The 21,298-nt window shown below is 42.9% G+C and overlaps 1 protein-coding gene across 1 annotated transcript; it reads left to right on the top strand.

The window, feature by feature from the left end:
• Window positions 1–661: 661 nt before the first annotated feature.
• Window positions 662–20,786, top strand: LOC116318191 (NLR family CARD domain-containing protein 3-like). Its single transcript, XM_039608993.1, has 9 exons — window positions 662–683; window positions 759–899; window positions 1,441–1,548; window positions 6,717–6,769; window positions 8,735–9,019; window positions 9,619–11,410; window positions 19,741–19,914; window positions 20,057–20,230; window positions 20,416–20,786. The coding sequence occupies exons 4-9, from the start codon at window positions 6,721–6,723 to the stop codon at window positions 20,597–20,599; spliced, it is 2,658 nt and encodes an 885-aa protein (XP_039464927.1). The 5' UTR covers window positions 662–683; window positions 759–899; window positions 1,441–1,548; window positions 6,717–6,720; the 3' UTR covers window positions 20,600–20,786.
• Window positions 20,787–21,298: the final 512 nt, after the last annotated feature.

Genomic DNA, 21,298 nt, shown 5'->3' with positions numbered 1-21,298 from the left:
CTCCATTAAAGTCAGTCTATAATGTTTTCGTGGCTAACATCAGTTGTGTGCAGCTTAGTTCCAGCACAAATCTGCCACTCCATAGTTCACAGTAACAGACTGATATGAAAAAAAAAATCCAAGTTATTTCCTTTCACATGTGTAACTAAACTGGTCGCGTGTAAATTCAACAACCCAGGCAAGCAGAACCCAGCAGCCACTCGCACAAAGACGCCCCCACGCTCACCAGAGTTTCTCCTATGCTCACGCTGCAGCAGCTTTGCGCTCACGCAGTTTTTCTGCATGAGCAAACTTAATTTTGCTCATTCAGATCACTTTGGCTTTTGATGAAAGAAGCTTGTCAGTAACAGCAGTCAGTGTGTATCAGTGAATGTATGATGTGTGCTACATGGCTTCTTCTAGTGGACTGATAGTAGAAGTAGAGCAGCTGACTGCAGCTTCCTCTGCCTCACACTGCTGTCTGACTGCATTCAGCTGACACTGAGATGAAGCAGGAAAGAAGCAGCTGATATTTGGACAGCACAAATGATGGAAAGGAGGATTTTAGTTGATGTGCACGCGAATTATTTGTGTTTCCTCTGCAGGTGAAGGTAGAAAGTGTGTGTGAGCTGATGTGAATTCAGCAGCATGGATCAGTGTGAGGACAGAGAGGAGGGAGTCCCTCCCTCTAAAACCACTCAAAGGTGAGAGGACCATCTCTAACTGTCCATGACTCTTCTCCATGTCACAGCCCAGCACTCACATCACTGCTCCATCAGTATTCACAGGAACCAACCTGGGCTTGAACTTGGACCTGAACCCGAGCTTGAGCCTGAAACCAGCTGCGTGTGCTTACAGTGCAACTGCTTGAAGTTTTTTATTTGTGGATTCACAAAAAGAAGACAGTTATCTAAGAAAGAGTAAGTTTGTGTCAGTATTAATTTATCACTACACTTATTGGCAGTTTATATGCAGTGATATAGCTGTTCGATATGACCAAAATCTCATATCCCGATAACGATATATTCTGTTAATCTCGGGCAACTCGACTTGGGTGAAGTTTTTTCAGCTGGGTGTCATATATCTGGAGTCGAGTTTTTTGATTAATGCACAAAACTATTTATTTTTATACATAAGTTTTAACGGCTGCTATTTTCTTGCTGTGGGGAAAAGCCTGTTCTAATGTTTGAGTCTAAGGTTTACTTTAAGCACTTGACGGCTCTTTTTTGCTTCTCATCTCTAAATTCTCTCCATACCCTTTCATGTGATTGTTGTGTAGGCGGTAGAAGAAAAAAAAAAACAATATTGTCGTAAACAGTGTATTTTGCAACACCATGAAACAAACGATAAACATGAAACGATAGATGTTTTAATTCGTCATCCGGTATATTTCCTCATCGCACATAGCTCCATGCAGTGAAGAGTTTTATGTTTTGAGGGGTGTTTTTTTTTTCTTTTTAGGATCCATCAGGGACTTAGCACTGAACCCAGCTTTGTGTCCTTAAAGAGTGACTGGTGTGAAAGGTGTTCTAGTGGTTTTGAAAGACAAGAACTGTCTTCTGCAGAGAGGTAAGATATTAGTAACATGTACTTTTTTAACTGATTAACTGTTTATTGTTACCCTAAATATCCTATTTAAATTACAAACACATCAGTCTTATTTAGACATTCTCTTAAAATCTAGACTTTGTTTTCTAAAGAACTGAAATTCCTCTTCTGCTACTTAATTTAAAAAAAAATCCCTCCATGAAGCTAGGATGTCTGATTCATTATCTCTGAGAGGAAAACTGGAACAAACCAAGGTCTTTTTTTAGCACTGTAGCCAGATCTATGTTAAGCCAAGTACTCCTTTATCCAATTACTGGTTCTTAGTTATCCAGTTCATAGTAGCCCTAGGTGCTTCAATTAAAGGTAATGCAACTTCTTTTAGCGTTCATGGTACAGTAAGTCAATAATCAACTGGAGAAATACACAAGTTTTGTATGTTTTCCTTTTCACACTACCAATGGGATCAAAAAGTTATTGGACATCTTTAGCAAACACGTTCTATGTTGAAAACCTGACCAGACATGTGAAGATTGCGCTGCTACATTCACGGCTAAAACACTATTAACAGTGTAGTAGGTGACAGAAAATTTTTATTATTTATTATTTTAAAACTTTACACCACCACCATTGCTGCCTATGATTTGAAATGCAATATGAGGCTGTGTCCCAATTCAGGGTCTGCACGCTTGAAGTACGCGCACTACGGGTACTACGTACGGTGCGTATTATAAGTACGAGAAGTGCGGAAGTGAGAGACTTGTGAAATGGGACGGTCTAGCCTTCGTCGTGCTGCTCAGGTTACCTAGCAACCATAATACTAACTGCGAGAAACGTTACATACAGCTTTGATTGACAGAAATGAAGGAGAAAAAATGTTTTGTTGGTCATTCATTTTTGTCATGACATCACTTTGATTAGTTGAGTATCTGAGGCTGAGACCACGGGACTGTAAAACATGATAGTTGGGCTTCATTTCTGTACTGAACAGTCATTTAAGATTAGCTAGTAAATAACAATTAGCTAATGTTGTTCATGAGACTAAAATCATCTCACTGTGGTAATGTAAATATAATATGGCCAATATTATATGTATTGTCAGATTATTATGATGTATATATATTTATATATATATATATATATATATATATATATATATATATATATATATATATATATATATATATGTATGTTACAGCAGTGAGCCTGAACTCTGGGTCAAAGATTCAAGTTGCAGTTATTTATATTTCCTATCACCTTAACTCTTCACTCAAAGACAAGTATCTCTGACAGTGTATATATAGATGTATTATATTTGAGAGACAAATATTGTTCGTTTAATATGTTGGCATTATTACATTTGCTCAATGCTTACATACATGTGTAAAAAGGAAAATGTACGAGCTGTGAAAACTGTTTCTGATAGAATGAAGAGTAGACTGAATTAAATATTCCTTTATTGGGTGAGAAAATCAGACCATGTCATAACTGCTTTAAGTCATCTGGGCAGAAAGTTGTTAGGAACAAAAGAAATATTTTTTAATGTGTATCTGCTCATTATATTGTTTTATGTACTTTAATAATGAAGGCTTGTAGAGCAAGGCCACTTTTAACTCACAAACTAAGTGCTCAGCCAGACTGAAAAACAGGAAGTTTTAGTGCACAGGCATATTAATAGATAAGACCCAGAAAAGAGGAACTTTCCATATAAGCAATGTTTGAGACTGTGTGACGTGTAAAGTACCAAAATAAAACCTATATGAAGCAATGTTTATGATTCTAATGTTAGAGCTCTTGCATCTGGCGTTTGAGCTGTGCAGGGGTCTCTCTCTTCCGGAAGATGATTGAATAAAAAGAAATATCAATATTTTAATACACTATGAGTCGGTTTTCTCTGTTCTATCATGGGGACAAAAGAATCGGGGTTTAATAAACTATACAAACACATAACATCCTTATAGAATATGATGTAACACTATAAGTCAACTTACCTCAGAATATATAAAGCATATAAACAATTACAGCAATATGATGCAACAAACACAGCAGTGCTACTAATCCAAAATACTCAAAGCTTCATAGAACTGAAACAAACATTTATTTTTAGCTCCATTCTGCTGCTGATACATACTTTAGGTTTCTGAATATTAAACTTGTTGCTGCCTTTCATAGTGTGTAACTTGAAGGCCCTGAGTACTTTCTCCCACACTGAAAACACTGGGATGATAACATTATTTGAACATTACCTAATAAGACTGATTCAGGACAGACAATTAGTTATGTTAAACTTTCCTAGCAGTCCTTCACAAACAGGGAACAGTCTGTCTATTCTCTCCATCTGTCAGCTGCTGCTGGCTCTTCCTCCTCCTCTTCCTCACACACTGCTGAGTTTGTCCTGGTGGATCATCAGGGGTGCAAAGCCTCACAGATGATGTGCAGCAGTGGGTCCCTCAGTCTGTCCTCACTCTGGACACTTGCAGTCGTCACACATGGAAATCAAATGTGTGATAAGCTGCAGGATTCAAACACAAGTGTAACTTATAAATACATGTTCATACTTTTATTCCACAATCAGAGAGAAAGAAACAGAGAGAGAGTGCAGGACAGACAGACAGGTGACAGTCTCAGGTGTATACACTGCTACAAAACAGCACAAGAGAAGGAGGATTTAGTGTTTGTGTTATTACGAGTGCTAAACAAGAAGAGTTCCCAGATGGTCCAGTGGACACATGTGTGACTCCTGTGATTAAAGCATCTTTCTTTCAGCTTAACGAGTGAACCGTCAGCTCGTTCAAACACACGTTAAAGTCCGTTTGGCTCGACACCACCGAACAGAGGCAGCAATATAACATAGCTAACATTAACAGTGCAGTGAATCCTGCTTGTGCCGTCATATTCAGGACTGCAAACTGAGCAGCATCACTGACTTTCAGCTTGTTGTGTTTGTGGATATATGACTGACTTTAATTACGCATAAAATCATCACATTCTCTGTAACAAACATCACTAATGTCACATAACTTTGCCGACATGTGGCCAACAGTAATGTTTTTATGTTCTTCGTTATTAAACATTCGCACATGAATAAGTGACATCATATTCAATACTTACTTTTGACAGTTCACTCTTCGGCCGCTCCCTTCTGCCGTATTTTGCGGCAAAATTATCCACACCCACTGCCGCGCAATGAATTGTGGGATATATGGGACCACGAAGCGTGCACCAGACCACGCTTGATATTTGGAGACATCGACGGCGCATTTGGAGTATGCATTTGAAGTACACTTCGAATTGGTACAGCCGTCGTCGCGTGGCGGTGACGTAATCGCACTTAAAATGCGTACTTCAAGCGTGCAGACCCTGAATTGGGACACAGCCTGAGATACCTGGTTACCCCAAGTCCACACCAGCAATCAATTATCTAGGATTGACCTGTCTTGACTTACTTTACATGGCAACCAATCAGATGTTAGAGAAGCTGCAGTGGCCCCATTAACCCCGCCCCCTTAATTTGATGGGCAAGGCTGAGAGATGAAATTATTTCAGGGTGAGAGCTGAAGGGGACCAAAGTGCTCAAATGAATTAAATAAATACATCATTAAATTCATTTAATTAATTATTTCCAATTTTAATGAATTATTGTCACATTTAATTAATTATTTAATGGTGTATGTAATTAATTCATTATGTCAGTCCTGGCGTTCCCTACAGACGCTTCCCCTTCCGGCAAGAAAACCAACTGAGCTCTGAGTGTCTGCTTTGTTCGCAGTGACAGGTCTCTGAGACAGCGAGGTCTGTGAGTTTAGACCTAACACAGGCCTTGTCTAGGACTGTAGGAACAGGTTCAAGCTGACAGGTAGAAGAGATATCAGTGACACATGGCAGTTGGAAGGCAGATAGGCAATGCAATGGGGGTGGGATTATGGAGAAGGGGCTACATGAAACATCGGGAACCAGGTCTTGGTGTACCTTATGAATTTTTTCACTGAAGAATAGCATTATAGAGTCGTAAAAGTTAGACGAGTAGAGCTGGACAGGTAGAAAATCTGGTGGCGGTGAGAAAAGAATTGAATAGTGAGAACAGTGTCTTGGTAGAATCTCCACTTGAGCAGATAATGGTAGAGTAATAGTCATATTTAGTTCGATTGATATGCTCCTTATAAAACATGATTATTGAACATTTCCTTATGAACAGTAAGGCTGGTTTTCTTATAGAGACGTTCAAGTCGTCGGCCTTTTGCTTTCAGAAGTCGGAGTTCAGGTGAGTACCGGGGTGCAGACTGAAAATAGATACAGGTCTGGTTTTTAGTGGAGCAAGAGAATTCAAAATACTGCTGAGGCTATGATTATAATAACAGATCAAATCATTTTGAATAGAATATGTTGTTAAGAGACAAACAGCTAGAAAGAGCAGAAGAAAGGATATCAAGATTTGTTGTCTTGATATTCCCAAAGGAAATAGTGTGAGGGTTCTTGATTATGGAAAAAGTCATTTGGATATCAAAAGAGAGAAGCAGATGATCAGAGATTGGTAGTTAGTCAGCAGTGCAGTTGGACGGAGTAAGTCCGGAACTATTTTTATTATTACTAACTGCTATTAGGCTGTATCCATGTCTCAGTTAAACAGAAAAATTCAAACTTACGGCCTGTGAGGAGATCCTGGATGAGATGTCCCTTGTTCGTGAGCAAACGGATATTAAGCAGGCCGAAGTTGACGCAAGTACTGTCAGACTGTGCAAAAATGGTTGCAGAGTCTGACAGTGTGTGACCGTGAAAATAATTGAAAAAACCTTTCTCTTATATTATGTTGAATAATTCTCAAAAATCTCATGTTATTTTCATTACAATTACATCTTTTTTTAAACCTGTCTAATTCACACCCTTTAACCCTCTCGAGGCAGACGTTGCCGATTTGCAACAGTTAAGAACTAAGAACCTGCTCTGCCTTCATAGATTTGTAATCCCCCCCATGGCTTGACAAGGTGTTCTAAATGTGCTTCAAAAAATGAAACCTTGAATTACATTGGACTTTATTTTAATTACTGCACTGCCAACACCAGTTTGGGGTGTATATGGCGCATGCACTAAATGTTTGTCACAGTGTCTTCCATCATATTCATTAATTTAGGACAGTAACTGACAGAAACTTCATTTCTTGTGAAAAAAATGATCAACTCATGTTTTTTTTGTAGAAATATGATAAAAGAGAAGCAGAGGGAACCATCAGCCAAAACAGCATCAGCAGGTAGGATATTGCAAAACTATATGTCTTCAGAGCGGGAGTTGAAAGGAAGTTCAATTTTGTATCCAGTAAGGGTCCTAGATAACCCCCCTAGATAATTAAGCCTACCACAGACATGATCAAGAGAGAGAAATATGAAGGCGCTTGCATGGTATGATTTGTACCAATGGCAGATAGAGGAACTGGCCGTCCTACCAGTGGCTGGACAAAGCTGGACTGAAAGACAGCACAGCAGCACTAATCATGGCAGCACAGGGACAAGCTCTGAGTACAAGATCCATAGAGGCTTGGGTCTATCACCAGGCAAGACCCCAGGTGCAGGTTGTGTCAAGATGACCCTGAGAGAATCCAGAACATAACAGCAGGGCACAAGATGGTACCAGGCAGGGCATACATGGAACGCCATAAACAAGTGGCCAGCAGAGTATACAGAAACATCCGTGCCAAATATGGCCTGGAAGTCCAGAGGTCAAAATAGGAGATGCCCCCTAGGGTGGTGGAGAATGTCTGAGCTAAGATCCTGTGGGACTTCCCGATATACACGAACAAAATGATGATGGCTAATGTGGTCACAAATTTTAAATCCAACATGATAACCTTATTCCACCTACGATGTGGAGCTCCAAGTTTTTTTTTGTTTTTTGTTTTTTTTATAGATCCAATTTAAATCAGTTAAATCAGTAAAAAAGAACTTCTGGAAAAGAGCAGAATTCTTGGAACACTGTTTAATACACCAAATCATATGGACAGCAATAAAATAAATATACAAAACAGCAAGACAACACATAGCAAAGAAAGCAAAGCAAACCCTGGGGTGTAGAGTCTTAGGCAAAGACAGCAGAGCCACACAGAGACAGACAGAAAAAAGCAGAGCCCTGGAGTGTCCTCTGGCGCATTATTATAGGGACCAGTAACCCGACCCGCTGGTGCTGAGCATCTTTCCACTTGTCTTCCAGCCAAAAACAGCAGGTGCAGGCTCACACACGCCACTCTCCCTGCGGCACTCATGAACAGGCTTTGGTGTCCAAACTTCCAAACCGAGCACGAAGAATCTGTATACAGAGATCAGGAATTAACACGGAGAACTTTCACGAAGAGAACTCAAAATTGGCATAGGCTAAAGTAGCACTGACGAGCATTACTCAATAATCCAGCGGCAAGGTGCTCTCAGTCACTGCCTTAAGTAGCGAGAGCAAACAAGGTGAGGAGCCACAGGTGATTGGTTGCAGGTGGTGAAGGCCAGGGGCGGGAGCCCACAATGACCTCCGCCCAGGCAGCAAGTAGAGAGAGAGCGAGACAAAAGCAAAACACATGTAGCCACATAGGGCCAGCCAGGCAGGCACGGGGACCATGACAATATAATCCTTAAGGTGATTTTACTGTAATGTGTTCATTACTGACTGTAGACAGATGATAGTTTTGCTACATCAGAGCAAAATATCTTGTGTTTATTGCAGATATGTGGTACAGACATCACTCAAAAATTCCATTACACTAACCAACCGGATATAGTGGTGGTAGACAAGCAGAACAAGAGGGCCGTAGTCATAGATGTAGCGATACCGAATGACAGCAACATCAGGAATAAGGAACATTAGAAGCTGGAGGAGTACCAAGGGCTCAGAGAAGAATCTCCTGGAGATGTGGAGGGTGAGGGTAACAGTGGTCCCAGTGGTAATCTGAGCACTAGGTGCAGTGACTCCTCAGCTAGGAGAGTGGCTCCAGCAGATCACAGGAAAAAAATTGGAGATGTCTGTCGAGAAGAGCGCAGTCCTAGGAACAGTTAAGATACTGCACAGGACCCTCAAGCTCCCAGCCCTCTTGTAGAGGACCTGAGCGTCAAGGTCTAGAACACCAACAGGGGGGATTTTTTATGTCTCTTTTGCATCATGTCTTAATTATTCTTTGGCACTGTTTATTAAAAGAGTGAGTGAGATGTACATTTATAGCTCTTTCTTGTTCCTGTAGAGGAGGAGCTTGCCAGGGTACGGACAACCTTTGTGTGGAGGGTCTCACCAGAAATTCTTATACAGCTGCTTGAGGCCCTTGTAACAGAAAGTGTCTTCAATGATTTGGAGAAAGAATCGATATTGGAGGGGAACCCTATTAGAGCTGATAAGGCACGTTGCTTTATTGACACAGTGAGGAAAAAAGGAGACAAAGCATGCAAGATAATGATCAGACACCTTCAGACCATAGATCCTTCTCTCTTCTTTCAACTGCATTTATACTCTGATCCATCTGCTCTGCAAGGTAAGTTCATTTATCTCTATATGAATGGTCACCTTTCAGCTTGTTGAGGTATAAAAGTGTGAAACCTCAGAATTAATTGTAAGAAACTTCATTCTATAACATATGTTTGGATGTGTTGAAAGGCTGCAAAATATTTTCCAAAGGACATGGAGGTATTTTGATAATTATTATAAACCTATGAAACTACTTAGAACATCAAATGTGAGCAGTATTTAAATAAATGCCAGTCTTCTTCACTTGGTAAAACCATGGAAACTGATTGCCTTAAAAAAATGAACAGCGTCACTCATTTGACTCGAGTGCTTCATGAAAGAAAAAGAAAATGCAAAATTTACATATATTAAGTAAAGTATGTTAGGATTGGGTACATATGACAAGCTGTAAAGTAATTCAGTATTTTGTGGGTTTGAAGCATTTAATGTGACTGTTTTCAGGAATTACATTTAGGAAATCCCGGAGCTCTTTTTGATGAATTTTGGGTAGAATGAGCATAAAAAATATAACAAATATAATAGGCTGAACAGCGGGCAAAGTTCTTCACATAGCACCCTCAGACCAGGTTTGACTGGATATGTATTTTTTAATGTTTTTTTATTCAGATGCTCTTCAGAATTGTCAGCCTAAACTTAAGTCCAAACTGAAGAAGAAGTTCCAGTGTGTGTTTGAGGGGATCGCTAAAGCAGGAAACCCAACCCTTCTGAATCAGATCTACACAGAGCTCTACATCACAGAGGGAGGGACTGCAGAGGTCAATGATGAACATGAGGTCAGACAGATTGAAACAGCATCCAGGAAACCAGACAGACCAGAAACAACAATCAAACAAGAAGACATCTTTAAAGACTCACCCGAAAAACAGGAACTAATCAGAACAGTGCTGACAAAAGGAGTGGCTGGCATTGGGAAAACAGTCATAACACAGAAGTTCAGTCTCAACTGGGCTGAAGACAAAGCCAACCAGGACATCCAGTTCATATTTCCATTCACTTTTAGAGAGCTGAATGTGCTAAAACAGAAAAAGTTAAGCTTGGTGGAACTTGTTCATCACTTTTTTACTGAAACCAAAAAAGCAGGAATCTGCAGCTTTGAAGACTTCCAGGTTATGTTCATCTTTGATGGTCTCGATGAGTGTCGCCCTCCCCTGGACTTCCACAACACTGAGAGTGTGACTGATGTTACAGTGCCCACTGCAGTTAATGTACTTCTCACAAACCTGATCAGGGGGAAACTGCTTCCCTATGCTCATATCTGGATAACCACACGACCTGCAGCAGCTGATCAGATCCCCCCTGAGTATGTTCACAGAGTGACAGAGGTCAGAGGGTTTACTGATCCACAGAAGGAGGAGTACTTCAAGAAGAGATTCAAAGATGAGGATCAGGCCAGCAGGATCATCTCCCACATCAAGACATCACGAAGCCTCCACATCATGTGCCACATCCCAGTCTTCTCCTGGATCACTGCTACAGTTCTGGAGGATGTGCTGAAAACCAGAGAGGGAGGACAGCTGCCCAAGACCCTGACTGAGATGTACATCCACTTCCTCGTGGTTCAGGCCAAAGTGAATAAGGTGAAGTATGATGGAGGAGCTGAGACAGATCCACACTGGAGTCCAGAGACCAGGAAGATGATTGAATCTCTGGGAAAACTGGCTTTTGATCAGCTGCAGAAAGGAAACCTGATCTTCTATGAATCAGACCTGACAGAGTGTGGCATCGATATCAGAGCAGCCTCAGTGTACTCAGGAGTGTTCACACAGATCTTTAAAGAGGAGAGAGGACTGTACCAGGACAAGGTGTTCTGCTTCATCCATCTGAGTGTTCAGGAGTTTCTGGCTGCTCTTCATGTCCATCTGACCTTCATCAAGTCTGGACTCAATCTGCTGGAAGAACAACAAATAATCTTCAAGTCTCAAATAACAGAATCTGCAGAGAAACACTTCTACCAGAGTGCTGTTAATGAGGCCTTACGGAGTCCTAATGGACACCTGGACTTGTTGCTCCGTTTCCTCCTGGGATTTTCACTGCAGCCCAATCAGACTCTGTTACGAGGCCTGTTGAAACAGAAAGGAAGTAGCTTACAGACTAATCAGGACACTGCACTGTACATCAAGGAGAAAATCAGTGAGAATCTGTCTGCAGAGAAAAGCATCAATCTGTTCCACTGTCTGAATGAACTGAGTGATCATTCTCTAGTGGAGGAGATCCAACAATCCCTGAGATCAGGAAGTCTCTCTACAGATAAACTTTCTCCTGCTCAGTGGTCAGCTCTGGTCTTCATCTTACTGTCATCAGAAAAAGATCTGAATGTGTTTGACCTGAAGAAATACTCATCTTCAGAGGAGGCTCTTCTGAAGCTGCTGCCAGTGGTCAAAGCCTCCAACACAGCTCTGTAAGTACATTTGTACTCATTCCTATTTTTACATAAACATTGTAATGATTTTGGCCCCTTTAAAAAAATATTGGATATAAACCGCAACACTGTGGCGGGACATCATCTGTGATGCCACTGCAGGTGTTATGGATGCACCTGCGCAGCATCTACAACATCTCGGTGGCATAAAAAGCTGTTCCTCCCTTTGATTGCGTTCTTGTTGTTGTGTACGTGTGGCTGGCAGGAAGAGAGCTGCAGCCGAGAAGTCATGCAAGCAAGCATTCTTGTGTGTAAATAGCTTGTGTAAATAAAGCATGGTGCGAAGCATGGAAATGTCAGTGGGTCTGTTGTGGTATACGACAGACCCACTGATATACTCAGTCAGGTATATCATACCTTTAATGTGTCACAGCAGTGGAAAGTATTAGGATTTCTGAGACATTTGTATATGCAGTTGTTATCAAAGTACAGATCCACTTTGGGTAGGTGTTAAACTATGACACATCATTTACATTGCTGAAATCAACACTGAACTGTATAGACCTGTGTCTGTGAAGGTTCTCAGTCATCCAGGTCATTGTAGACTAAGGAGCTTGGAAAGAAAAGCGCCTGGACTTCTTTTAGTTGCTTGAAGACTTTTCACCTCTCATCCGAGAAGCATCCTCAGTTCTAAGGGTCAATTGGTGGGGAGTCCCAGATTTAAACCCAGTGGGAATTTCCCCCCAAAGGGGGACAAAGGACCCCCTGATGATCCTCTACCTAATCACATGAGCCAATTTGTGAAAGCGGGTGTGGGACCTAATCCGCCAGGGTTTCAGGTGAGCTCACTGTGAAACCTGGCCCCACCTTGTCATGTGAATTCCTGAGGTCAGATGGCCCAGGATGTGAGTGAGTAAATTCTCTCGTGACAACCTCAAACTGTATATCTTGACTCTCAGGTCCAGAATTTATTGACTTTAATTCTTAGCTGGGCTTTGTGCCCAGTAGTCTTTCATTAGGTCCAACACACCCTGCGCTTTTCTACCAAACAGAATCTCAAAGGGAGAAAATGCAGTGCAGGCCTGGGGCACCTCATGCCCTGCAAAAAACAAAGGGTCCAACCAGTGATTCAAATTGCGTTCATCCTCATGAATGAACTTACAAATCAAACTTACAATCAACTTTAAAGTTTTTTTTTAAGCTGCCCCACCAGTCTGGGGGTGGTAGACGCTGGTCTGAACAGATTAATGCCCAGCCATTTGTAAGACACACACCATTGGTGCTCAGCTATACAGATGTCCAATCATTCACTAGTTGGGCCAGCATCCTCATTTTAGGTTTTGATAGCATTTTAGTAGGTAAAGCTCAGACAGAATTGAGCTGCAGCTTGGGGAAAGCCTCGAAGGAGACTGGTGGCTGCTCCCCGTCCTGGCAGATCCCCAAAGAAGGCATTCCCTAGGGCAGTAAAAACCCTGCATTATGAGGGTTGAAGACCTTTGAAGTAATTCAGTTTTCAGTGACAGATGCTTTAAGACCCTACGATAATATCTAGAGGAAAAACCCAACAATCGTATAACCACTGTAGGAATGTTTAGCTTATTTTAGGGTTTAGGAATGTGTTAGATAGGATAGAACTATTGTAGAGACACTGACACTGCCCTGGATGTAATAAAGGCCTGACTGTGTCATAAACTTAGGAGTAGATTTTAGGAGACCCTCCCCCAGTTGAACTGTGAATGTAAGACAAAGAAGAGTTAATGCTGAGTGGAAATTCCCCAGAGAATACCTGTGTGGGGGTCTCAACATTTGTAACTTGATAACTGTGGTCTGGAACGGAGATGGGGTTTTATGACCTCCGGGGAGTCACTATATAGAGACACACACACCTACAGTGCTTTAATTCTTACGCACCCACACCCACATGCACACTCACTCACGTGCACACACATACACACAGGTATGCGCACATAGTCACTCACGAGCACTCACATAGACACGGGGGAACGCGCACATGTAGGCATTCACGTGCTCGCACACACACAAACATGTAAACATAGTGCTTAGTTTTATGGCACCTCATAGAGGGATTAGAAGGGGGTCACTTATACAAAACTGCATGTAACAGACAAAGGAGTTGAGATCTGCAGAGAAAGTCCGGGGTTCTGTACATCTCCCTTCTAGAAGGTATAATCAATAAGTGTGTATTAATAAAGGTATTGTTAATTGACTACTGAGTCCCGGTGTTCTTTCTGGAGGCCTGATGAATATACGAACCGGGGTGAAACTGCTTTTTGCAACACCACCTATAAGCAAGCACCTAGGCGACAATTTACTTTGGTTAAGGTAGCGATAACTACCATGACGATTTCTGAAATGAACAGAAGTGATGGTAAGCAGCTTTGGAAGAAGCTGTCATCCCGGTGCCAAAGCTTGCAGCTGCATTTGCATAGGACAGATAGAGGAAGAGAAACTGGCATCCTGGTTCCAAAAGTATGCTGCTGCATACTTTTGTGAAAAAGGGATAGAGGGAAGGGAAACTGGCAATACGTTGGTAGAAAAGCATGTTGCTGCTGTAGAGGAATAACATTATAAATATGTATATGTATATATATATATATATATATATATATATATATATATATATATATATAGTATATACATTGGGTGAATGTGCAGTAGAAGGAGCAAGCAGGTGAATTCTGTACATTAATATGAATAGACATCTGACTATTTTACAGAATGGACAATATAAACATATTTAAAGTTAAAGGAATTGAGTGTCTGGAGGAGAGTCTCAGTCAATTATAGATGATGTGAGAGGGCGGGTGTGTGTGTGTGTGTGTGTGTGTGTGTGTGTGTGTTGGGGGAGGCAGTTGGTTTAGGGCCCGGATGGCTTGAGGATAGAAGCTCCTCTTGAGTCTCTCTGTCCTTGCCCGGATGATGCGGAACCTTCTACCAGATTGTAGAAGTTGGAACAGTTTGTTGCCAGGATGGGACGGGTCCTTCAGTATCTGCGTTGCTCTAGTCCGGCATCTCCTGGTGTAGGTGTCCTGAAGCAGGGGGAGAGCAATCCTGCAGCAGCGTTCTGCTGTATGGATCACTCTCTGGAGAGCTTTTTGGTCCTTCACACAGCTGTTCCCAAACCATGATGTCATGTTCTGTGTGAGGATGCTCTCCATAGCGCCTGTACAGAAGATCCTGAGGATCTTTGGAGAGACCCTGAACTTCCTCAGTTGTCTTAGGTGATACAGGCGCTGCCTAGCCTTTTTGGTCTGGACCTGAATGTGGGCAGCCCATGTCAGGTCTGAGGAGATGTGGACGCCAAGATACTTAAAGGACTGCACCCTCTCCACTGGAGCTCCATTGATGATAATGGGCTTGTAGTCTCTGTGCTGACTCCTTCTGAAGTCCACCACCAGCTCCTTGGTCTTGCCGACGTTCAGCTGGAGGTGGTTGTCCTGGCACCATGATGCCCGATTCTCCACTTCGTCCATGTAGGCCGCCTCATCGTTGTTGGAGATGGCACCCAACACCACTGTGTCGTCAGCAAACTTCACAATGGTGTTGGAGCCGTGGGTAGCCACACAGTCTGAAGTGTAGAGGGAGTAGAGCAGTGGCGAGAGGACACACCCCTGTGGTTCTCCTGTGTTGATGGTGATGCTGTCGGAGACACACCTACCCACCCTCACCACCTGAGTTCTGCCAGTGAGGAAGTCCAACACCCACGCGCACAGACGGCTGTTGAGTCCCAGATCCCTCAGCTTTGTGAACAGTCTGCTGGGCACTATTGTGTTAAATGCTGAACTGTAATCAACAAACAGCATTCTCACATAGTTACCCTGTTTCTTGTCCACGTGGCTGAGGGTGGTGTGCAGGACGTGGGCGATGGCGTCCTCAGTGGATCTGTTGGGTCGGTAGGCGAACTGGAGCGGATCTGTGGTGTCTGGGATGGAGGAGGAGATGATGTTCTTCAGCAGCCTCTCAAACACCTTCATTACTACCGAGGTCAGCGCAACTGGCCAGTAATCGTTCAGGGATGAGGGTTTGCTGTTCTTGGGCACCGGGATGATGGTGGATCTTTTGAAGCATATGGGGACCACCTGCTAGCTGGTCAGCACAGCAGCGCAGCAGACGGCCGGTGATGCCGTCTGGCCGCGCCGCTTTCCTTGTGTTCACACTCCTCAATGCCGCTCAGACATCATGCTCCGCGAAGCTGTTCACCGGTCTAACGCTGATGACGTCACTGTCCTCGGTAGTCAGGCGGTAGATGGCATTAGCCTCCTGGCTAACCTCAAAATGGGTGTAGAACTGGTTCAGCTCATTGGTGAATGCAGAGTCGGCGTTGATCGGCACAGTGTCCCTGGGTTTGTAGTCTGTAATGGTGCGTAGTCCGTGCCACATACTCCGTGTGTCGCCCTGGTGGAAGCGGGACTCCACACGCTCCCAGTACCGGCGTTTGGCATCTCTCACCACGCGCCGCACACCGTATGAGGCCGCTTTGTAGGCGCTCATATCGCCAGTGGCGAGACCCACGTTGTAGGTGGCGGTCCTGGCGTTTACTGCAGCGCGGATCGATCTGTCCATCCACGGTTTCTGGTTTGGGAATGTGGTGACTCTCGCAGTGGGGATAATCTCCTCTGCTAGCATATTGACGAAGCATACTGCTACTTCCGTAAACTCGTTGATGTCAACTGCGCATGCTCTGAACATGTCCGAGTCGACGTCGTCGAGTGCGTCTTGTAGCGTAGCTTCTGATTGGGCAGACCGCCGTTTCACCTCCCTCGTGGTTACTTCTTCCCTCCGTATGTTTTGTTTATACTGGGGAATGAGGAAGATGGCGTTGTGGTCAGACTTCCCAAAACCGGGTGTGAGACAGCTTTGTAGCCCTGCTTGTATGGCGTGTAGCAGTGATCCAAAATTCGATCCCCCCTTGTTGGACACGAGACATGCTGGTAAAAGTTTGGCATGACTTGTCTGAGGTTCGCTTTATTAAAGTCTCCTGTTACAATGAGGGCTGCGCCCGGATCCTTGTTTTGAAGCGAACTCAGCACATCATGTAGTTCGGACAAAGCCATACCTGTGTCCGCTTGGGGTGGGATGTAGACCGCTGTGGCGATGACCGAGGTGAACTCACAGGGCAGATAGAAAGGGCGGCACTTAATGCTCAGGAATTCCAAATGTGGCGAGCAGCTGCTGGAAAGAGTAGAAATGCTCCTGGCATCACACCACTTTCTGTTTACCATGAAGCACACTCCTCCACCTTTGGTTTTGTACGACTCTGCCGTTCTTTCCGCGCGCAGCACAAAGAATGAATCCGACGGAGTTACGGCCTGGTCCGGCATGGTGGGGGTCAGCCATGTATCCGTGAAGCACAGAATGTTGCAGTCCCTCATGTCACGTTGGAAGGTGACTCTTGCTCTTAGGTCATCGAGCTTGTTCTCCATGGATTGTACGTTGGCCAGTAGGATACTGGGCAGTGGTGCGCGATGCACCTGCTGTCTCAGTCTGTTCCTAATGCCAGCGCGTTTCCCCCGGCGCTTCTTTGTTCTATGCCTCGGATGAGCGGCCCGTTCTTTGTTGTTCTCCGCGCCGTGTAGAATCTCTGGCAGCCAGGATGGGTCAGGTTTAAAAGTGTCCAAGATTAGATGTGCAACCTTGTCACTGATGTTTACAAGTGATCTGCCGTCGTATACTATAAGACTAGAGGATTTTGGAATGTAAACCAGTGCAAAAAATAAGTAAAAAACAAGAAAAGTGGATAGTCGGAGCGGAGCGGTCAGGAAGGCGTCTGGACGTGGCTGTGCCATCTTGAGGACCAGGACCCAACATTTTGGTGCTTATAATTCAAACGTTAAACTCAAATACATTCATATTAATAAACGCCATTCAACAGGCAATACAACACTGTACCACAAACACAATCAATGAAAAACCACATTCCCGGAACAAAAAACCATCTCGATACCTGCAACACATAGAAATTCAGGTCTGTGATCTGTGTGTGTCACGCACCTGCTAGGACACCTCTCCTGACAGAACATAGTGCATGCCGTTAACAAAATATGGCAGCGATTCCTTTCAGCTCCCGCTAGTGATCAGGCTAACTTAGCATGCAAGTACTACAGCTGCATCCTTGGTCTAAAACTTATTAAAAACTTGTATTAGTGAACTTAGCCTCCTACCAAAATTGCACCAAATGAGTCTGTTAACAACTGACCAAAACACAGCAGTTTGGGTATATTCAAATTGCAGCTTGAGGCCTTAGGGAACTTTTGTTAGCTCAGAGCAACATGACAATGACTTACCTCTGGCAATGCTGAAAGGAGCTGTGACCGGGGCACACATGCACATGCCTACGTTATCACGCAGCACACAACCACACAACACACACAGACATAGGCAAGATGTTTTGGTGAAATTCAGAAGTATTTAACACATATGCTACATTCACCCCCCGAATTTCACCAAAATCACTACACATCTGAATGTTACTACAGAAGAACCTGGCACTTCAATGCCAGAAGGTTTGCTGCTGCTGCTTTTGTGATGATAAATGCAGTGAAACTGTCCACTCAGAAAGAGGCAGACATCTCGGTGCCGGAAGTTTGGTACTAGAAAATCTTGATGCTGCGTAGCAAATGGGGATGAAGGAATCCCCCCCTCTAGCAAATACGTTGGGTTCCGTGTCGGCCTCACAGCCGAAAACTAGCTTTACTTTGTTGTCTAGGTCAAATTGCTAGCGAGAGACAGAGAGGCATTGAAAGGCTGCTCCAATGGAACTTATTGTTTCAGAGAAAAACACAAAAAAAGTGTACAGCTGGGTCTTAATAGCTTACTTACAACTGGGCTCGTCAGGCACTCTTTTTGGCTGCAGTGGTTATTATTATATTTGCATGCTTTCAGCTCCCGTTTCTGCTCGGTGACAGCTCATACTTTTCCTTTTTCTCCCTCCTCACGCTCACAGACACATAACGGGTATAGCAGTCCATTCTCCCTGTAGCATGGACTACACTGCCCATGAAGCTACATTCTTTAGGGCTATGCCTGTAACACTCTGCCTATTGCCTTCATATTAAATCGGGGTGATCGTGGCTCAAGAGTTGGGAGTTCGCCTTGTAATCGGAAGGTTGCTGATTCGAGCCCCGGCTCGGACAGTCTCGGTCGTTGTGTCGTTGGGCAAGACACTTCACCCGTTGCCTACTGGTGGTGGTCAGAGGGCCCGGTGGCGCCAGTGTCCGGCAGCCTCGCCTCTGTCAGTGCGCCCCAGGGTGGCTACACTGTAGCTGCCATCACCAGTGTGTGAATGGGTGGATGACTGGATGTGTAAAGCGCTTTGGGGTCCTTAGGGACTATTAAAGCGCTATATAAATACAGGCCATTTATCATTTAAATCATTTCTGTGAATAATTTTTTTAAATTAAATTTCTTCACGTCCTTATGCAGGCCACAAGTAGAAGTGACATGGGCCGTGAGATTGAGACATAGCTATTAGAGTCTCTTAATGCGTGTTTTGTTTGGGGCGTGGAAACCAAAATAGAGAGGGCATAGCTGAACATATGAAACAGGAAAATACCGCAGTGTAATCCCTTTATTTCAGCAAAGTAACTGTATTCTGAATACCACCTTTTTAAACGGTAACTGTAATGGTTTCTGTAACAGTAAATTCAACGGCTGCAGCTCTCCCACTGCCAGCCGTACACATCACCACCACCAAAACTGCAGCGGCATCGCAGCATCTGCCATGTGCATATGAAAACAAAGGCACTGCGCATGTGTGTTTTACCCATATTCTATCGCGATATTTCATTTTCTTATCATTGCCCATCGTTATACCGGTATTACCGTGAATGGTATGATATGGCCCAGCCCTAGTAATGAGTCTAATAATGTGAAAAACAAAGATGTATCTTGCTGTAATTTTTGATGGTGTGGATGTTCACTATCATATTCCAGAATCGGGTTCTGTAATTTATGCATCAGCATGAGACGACTTTATTTTCAATCCTGAGCCAGAAAGTTTCTTTAAAGTTTGTTTTCAGAAGTAGAAGCTAAAGGGGTGCCGTTCTTAAGGACCGAGTGCTGCCCTTTCAGATGTCCTGAAACTGGCCAGTCAAAAGTGGGCTTTTAAGGCTAGTGACATTAAAAGGAAAGAAGCGTAAGTTGCTTGCTTCAGGTAGAGAATTAAATGAGAGAAATGGTCCAAGACGGGACAAATAGAACTTATTTTGGCCCGAATAAACACAGATATTAAAATCTTCCCTGTTTTCCTTTTATTATACCTTGTTGGTATAATTGTGTTATTTTATAATGTTTTTATTTTTTCCAGACACAATGTTTAAGTTTATTTATTTTTGTTTGCTTGCTTTTAGATTGAGCAGCTGTAACCTCTCAGGTAGAGTCTGTGAAGATTTGTTGTCAGTTCTCAGCTCCCAGTCATCTAGTCTGAGAGAGATGGACCTGAGTACCAACAGCCTGAAAGATTCAGGAGTAATAAAGCTGTCTGCTGCAGTGGATAGTCGACACTCTAAACTCGAAATTCTCAGGTCAGATCAAGTGCTTGTTGTAGTTTCTTATTATTTTTCATTATTTATAAAATTTCAAGACAACCTGTTAAACAAAAGGCAATAAGAATTATTTAAAATGTTGGATTAATCATTGCTAATTATTGATTTTTTTTATTTCCAGACTGAGTGTGTGTAACCTCCCCAAGAAATGCTGTGAATCTCTGTCTTCAGTTCTTAGCTCTCAATCTTCAAGTCTGAAAGAGCTGGACCTGAGTATCAACCACCTGCAGGATTCAGGACTGCAACTTCTATCTTCTGGACTGCAAAGTCTAAATTGTAAACTGAATACGCTGAGGTCAGGTTGAGGTCAAATTATATTTGTTTGTTTAATTAACAAATCAAATATCTAGCTAATAAATGTCAAGCCCATCTATATGTTGTTTTATCAAAGTACGGCATTAAAGAATAATAGTTCCTCACTGCACCCTGGTTACAATTTAACACCAGCATTTCTTTTATTGGTCATATTATTTTTTTCAGACTAAGTCAATGCAACTTCTCAGAGAGAAGCTGTGAAGCTCTTTCCTTGGTTATCAGCTCCCAATCCTCTAGCCTGAGAGAGTTGGACCTGAGTAACTCTGACCTGCAGGATTCAGGAGTGAAGTATTTATTTGTTGGACTGGAAAGTCCAAACTGTAAACTGGAAATTCTCAGGTCAGTTTAAAAATTTTCCATCAAAGATCATTGAACACATTATGTTTATAACTGAATCAATAGATCATCCTTATAGAAGATCGATCGTCAGCTTTGCCTTTGGATGGATTATTACCTTCTAAATTACTGTCCTATATTTTTTCATAGTGGAACGTTTTCATAATTTCTTCTGCTCTTTTTGAAATTTAGTGCAGTTTTGCTTCCATAACATACCAAATTCCTAAGAAAATGTCCAAATGATATGTTTAAGTGTTGGTTACTGTCCATGTTTCTTTATATTATTGAGACTATGAGTGTAAATGAAATAAGGACCTAGTTTTAGTAAAACTAAAAGTGACTCATTTATTTGGCTGGAAGAAGGTGTGATAGAGGGACCCAACTACACACAGTGTTGCAATGCAAGTCAATGTTTTATTCAGAGATTTTCAGTGTTCATCTTTTCAACTGTCATCTCAGCCCAGCACCACACACTCTTCTTCCTCTGGAACAGCAGCAACTGGAATAGGGAAGACATGTTTACTGTGATGGATATCCGCTGTGCCAGCCAGCTTTCCCTGGCACTGTGCCCTGAACCTGCTGCTTCACCACTCCCATGCAGCCACAGCAGGCGATTTAAAACATAAACTACAAAGAGAGACACTGAAAACTACAAACTTATTGAAAACTGGAAACAGGCTAGGCCTGAAAACACTGCCTATGGGAAACACTG

This window comes from Oreochromis aureus, linkage group 3, assembly GCF_013358895.1.
Source record: "Oreochromis aureus strain Israel breed Guangdong linkage group 3, ZZ_aureus, whole genome shotgun sequence".
NCBI lineage: Eukaryota > Metazoa > Chordata > Actinopteri > Cichliformes > Cichlidae > Oreochromis > Oreochromis aureus.
This window is presented reverse-complemented; position numbering and strand designations above follow the sequence as displayed.

Excerpts from the sequence above, each read along its gene's own strand:
- LOC116318191 (XM_039608993.1), top strand. The coding sequence starts at position 6,721 with ATGATAAAAGAGAAGCAGAGGGAACCATCAGCCAAAACAGCATCAGCA. Across the intron at positions 9,020-9,618 it reads TGATCCATCTGCTCTGCAAG|ATGCTCTTCAGAATTGTCAG; the intron begins GTAAGTTCATTT and ends TTTTTTATTCAG. Across the intron at positions 20,231-20,415 it reads TGTAAACTGAATACGCTGAG|ACTAAGTCAATGCAACTTCT; the intron begins GTCAGGTTGAGG and ends TATTTTTTTCAG.